Source organism: Balaenoptera musculus, chromosome 3 (assembly GCF_009873245.2).
Source record: "Balaenoptera musculus isolate JJ_BM4_2016_0621 chromosome 3, mBalMus1.pri.v3, whole genome shotgun sequence".
Taxonomy (NCBI): Eukaryota; Metazoa; Chordata; class Mammalia; order Artiodactyla; family Balaenopteridae; genus Balaenoptera; species Balaenoptera musculus.
Window position 1 is genome coordinate 157,279,466 of NC_045787.1, and position 4,820 is coordinate 157,284,285.

General features: G+C 37.0%; 1 protein-coding gene across 1 annotated transcript; it reads left to right on the forward strand.

The window, feature by feature from the left end:
• The first annotated feature begins 382 nt into the window (after positions 1-382).
• LOC118892604 (olfactory receptor 7C1-like) lies at positions 383-1,246 on the forward strand. The gene is made up of 2 exons (XM_036847347.1): positions 383-737; positions 1,023-1,246. Exons 1-2 carry the CDS (start codon positions 383-385, stop codon positions 1,244-1,246), a joined length of 579 nt encoding a protein of 192 aa, XP_036703242.1.
• Positions 1,247-4,820: the final 3,574 nt, after the last annotated feature.

Sequence of the window (4,820 nt, forward strand, 5' to 3'; positions counted from 1 at the left end):
CTCTTGAGTAATGTGACCTGCTGGTCTACATGCCACACTTTCAGTAGACAGGTTATAAAGCATATGACAACTTTGAAATTAAGACTACATTTCCAGATAGTAGTGACAGCAAAGAAAAGGATGGAAGCATTTCAAACTCCCCAACTAAAGGCAGTTAGAAAAAGGCAGTACTTTATTATTTCTTTCACCTGAATTTAAAGGTAACCACATTTCTGTGCTGCTTTTATTATGAGATAATTGAATGTTGCTTTTTTTGCTATATCTTGGCAGTTATTTCATCTACATGGAATCAGGAAATCAAACACATGCTTTGGAATTTCTCCTCTTGGGATTTTCAGCAAAGTCGGAGATTCAGTTCATTCTCTTTGGACTGTTCCTGTCCATGTACCTGGTGACATTCACTGGGAATCTGCTCATCATCCTGGCCATCGTCTCAGACTCTCACCTCCACACCCCCATGTACTTCTTTCTCTCCAACCTGTCCTTTGCTGACATATGTTTCACCTCCACCACCATCCCAAAGATGCTGCTGAACCTCCAGACACAGAGCAAAGTCATAACATATAAAGCCTGCCTCAGCCAGATATTTTTTTTCATTGTGTTTGGGTGCCTGGACAATTTATTCCTGACCGTGATGGCCTATGATCGCTTTGTGGCCATCTGTCACCCCCTGCACTACACAGTCATCATGAATTCCCAGGTGTGTGGACTGCTGGCTCTGGGCTCCTGGTGCCTCAGTGTCATGGGTTCCTTAATTGAAACCTTGACCATTTTGAGGCTCTCCTTCTGCACAAATCTGGAAATCCCACACTTTTTTTGTGATCTTCCTGAAGTCCTGAAACTCACCTGTTCTGACACTCTCATCAATAACATAGTGGTGTATTTTGCAACTGGCCTTCTGGCCGTGATTCCTTTCAGTGGAATACTTTTCTCTTACTATCAAATTGTTTCCTCCATACTGAGGATTTCCTCAGCTGGGGGCAAGTTCAAAGCTTTTTCCACCTGTGGGGCTCACCTCTTAGTGGTTTTCTTGTTCTACGGCACAGGCCTTGGGGTCTACCTTAGTTCTGCAGGCACTTCATCCTCTAGGACAAGTCTGGTGGCCTCAGTGATGTACACCATGGTCACCCCCATGTTAAACCCTTTCATCTACAGTCTGAGGAACAGGGACATGAAGGGGGCTCTGGGGAGACTCCTCAGCAGGGCAACATCCCTCAGTGACAGGACTGTTGCAGGACTCCCATAAGTAGCAAGGATCAAACCTTGCAGGCATTTTTCATGGATCTTGGATGTATCCAAACATCAGTTTATTCTCTTCTAGTCCTGGAATCATTATATCTTACTGTATCTTGATTTTGACCACATTTAAAGACAGTGTATTATATTTCTAGGGTTGCCATGACAAAGTACCACAAACCAGGTGGCTTAAATAACCACCTTTATTGTCTTACAGTTCTAGAGACTAGAATTCTGAAATCAAGGAGTCAGCAGGGTCCATTCCTCCTAAGGGCTCTGATGAAAAATCTGTTCCATATCTAGCTTCTTTTGGTTTGCTGGTCATCTTTGGAATTCCTTAGCAAGTAAATCGCCACTTCAATCTCTGCATTTACCTTAATATGGTGTTCTCCCTGTGTGTGTGTGAGCGAGTGTGTGTGTGTTTGTGTTTGTATATGTATGAGCGGCTATGTCCAAATTTCCCCTTTTTTTGAGAATGCCAGTCATATTAATTACAGACCTAATCTACTCCTCTATAGACCTTGTCTTAATTTGACTAATTATATCCACGACAATCCTATTTCCAAATAAGGGTAAATTCTGAGGTTCTAGATGTTAGGACATCAGAGTATGAATTTCTGGAGGACATAACTCATCTCATAAAGCACAGTTTTATCATGTTTAGCTTCAAATGTAAAGTATGGCCAACACACCAAATCCTGCCCTTTTTCTGGTTTTCTAAATAAAGTTTTATTGGAATAAAGCCACACCCATTTGTGTACATATTTTATATAGCTACTTTCATGCTACAACAGCATATTTGAGTAGTTGTCTGAAAAGCCTAATGTTTACTACCTGGCCCTTCACTGTAAAATTTGCTGGCCTCTGAATTAAACTATTGCTTTCACTTCAGTTTGGTAGCTAGACTTTTAAGCATCTCAGGACACCATCAAAATCCCCACAAACCATCATTATTGTTATTAATGTATGTGGTTAGAAGGGTTTTTATGAGATGCTAAATCAAACAAAATGTGATCCTTTTCCTAATAATCTAAGTAGTAATATCATAATGCCAAGAACTTTGTCTTCTCTTAATCTTCATATCTCCTCTGCCTAGGGAAAAAAAATCTTACATAGAAAGAAAGTACATTCAGTTCTTCTTGAGTGAGTAGGTCTAAACAAGTCTATGCAAATACTGACTAAAAACATGGAATTAGTAAAGCTAGTAAAGCTCTTAGGTATTGTGTGGTTAAACTTTACATTGATTATTAGTAATGCCATTATGTGAAAGCCTTGTTGCAAGATTATGAACTTGCCATCCTGCACATGTTAAGGCAAAGGCAATGTTATCAGCCCCAAGTGGACCTGTGTATGATGGGAAGGACTAGAACAATGGTCAACTTTTTATGCAACCTATTCAATTAGTGAAAATGATCCTTCTCTCCCTACCTGAAAAGGAAGAGTTATGGTAGAATCTAGTCTATTGTTGGAAAGTTCTCAACATTAAAGACCTTCCATTATTCTAAGTCTACAATATCCATGGTTGGTTTAGTTTTCTTGAAGGCACAGATAATGGCCTGTAATATTCTTTTTTTTTTTTTTCTGTATTGTCTTTTGTTTTGGTATCAGGGTTATGGCAGCCTCATAGAATGAACATGGGAGTGTTCCATGCTCTTCAATTTTTTGGAGTTGTTTGTGAAGGATAGGTATTAGTTCTCCTTTATGTGTTTGGTAGAATTCCCTTGGGAAGCTGTCCAGTCCTGGACTTTTGTTTGCTAGGAGTTTTTTGTTTGTTTGTTTTCTTTTGTTTTTTATTACAAATTCAATTTCCCTTCTAGTGATTGATCTGTCCAAATTCTCTTATTTTTTCTTGACTCAGTCTTGACAGTTTGTATGGTTCTAGAAATTTGTCTATTTCTTCTAGGTTTTCTAATTTGTTGGCATGTAACTGTTCATAGTATTCTCTTATGACTTTTTTATTTCTGTGTTATTTGTTATTATTTCTCCTCTTTCATTTCTTATTTTGTTGATTGGGTGCACTTTCTTTTATTCTATGTGAGCCTGGATAAAGGTTTATCAGTGTTGTTTACCCTTTCAAAAAACCAATTACTGGTTTCATTAATCTTTTCTTTTTTATCTCTATTTATTTATTTCCTCTCTGATCTTCATTATTTCCTTCCTTCTGATGACTTTGGCTCTGTTCTTATTCTGATTCTTTTTGGCAGTGGGTTGGATTGTTTATTTGAGGTTTTTCTGTTGTTGTTGTTTTGTTTTTGTTTTTGTTTGTTTTGTTTTTGTTTGTTTTTGGTTTCTTGAGGAAGACCTGTATCATTATAAGCTTCCCTTTTAGAATTACTTTTGCTGCATCCCATAGATTTTGGAGTGTTGTGTTCCATTTTTATTTTTCCATACTGTTTTGATTACTGTAACTTGTAGTATAGTCTGAAATCAGGAGCCTGATTCCTCCAGCTCCGTTTTTCTTTCTCAAGATTGTTTTGGCTTTTCAGGGTCTTTTGTGTTTCCATTACAAATTGTAAACCTTTTTGTTCTAATTCTGTGAAAAATGCCATTGATAATTTGATAGAGATTGCATTGAATCTGAGATTGCTTTGGATGGTATAGTCATTTTCACAATGTTGATTCTTCCAATCCAAGAACATGGTATATTTCTCCATCTGTTTATGTCATCTTTGATTTCTTTCATCAGTGTTTTATAGTTTTCTGCATACAGGTCTTTTGCCTCCTTAGGTAGGTTTATTCCTAGGTATTTTATTCTTTTTGTTGCAATGGTAAATGAGATTGTTTCTTTAATCTCTCTTTTTGATCTTTCATTGTTAGAGTATAGGAGTGCAAGAGATTTCTGTGCATTAATTTTGTATACTGCAACTTTACCAAATTCACTGATGAGTTCTAGTAGTTTCCTGGTAGCATCTTTAGGATTTTCTATGTATAGTATCATGTCTTCTGCAAACAGTGACAGTTTTACTTCTTCTTTTCCAATGTGGATTCCTTTTATTTCTTTTTCTCCTTTTATTGCTGTGGCTAGGACTCCCAAAACTTTGTCAAATAAAAGGGGTGAGAATAGGCATCCTTGTATTGTTCCTGATCTTAGAGGAAATGATTTTAGCTTTTCACCATTGAGTATGATGTTAGTTGTGGGTTTGTCATACATGGCCTTTAATGTTGAGGTATGTCCCCTCTATGCCCTGTTTCTGGAGAGTTTTTATCATAAATGGATGTTGAATTTACAAAAGCTTTTTCTGCATCTATTGAGATGATCATATGTTTTTTATTCTTCACTTTGTTAATGTGGTGTATCAAATTGCTTGATATATGACTATCAAAAAATCTTTGCATCCCTGAGATAAATTCCACTTGATCATGGTGTATGATCCTTTTAAAGTATTGTTGGTTTTGGTTTTGCTAGTATTTTTTTGAAGATTTTTGTACCTATTTTCATCAGTGATATTGGCCTGTGATTTTTGTGTGTTTGGTTTCTTTGTCTGGTTTCGTATTAGAGTGATGGTGGCCTCATTGAATGAGTTTGAAAGTGTTCCTTCCTCTGCAATTTTTTGGAATAGTTTTAGAAAGAGGTGCTTTCCATC

Bases quoted from the DNA above. Each gene is read 5' to 3' on its own strand.
- LOC118892604 (XM_036847347.1), top strand. From the start codon at position 383: ATGTACCTGGTGACATTCACTGGGAATCTGCTCATCATCCTGGCCATC. The intron at 738-1,022 runs GTGTCATGGGTT...CTCACCTCTTAG, and splicing joins TCTGGGCTCCTGGTGCCTCA to TGGTTTTCTTGTTCTACGGC.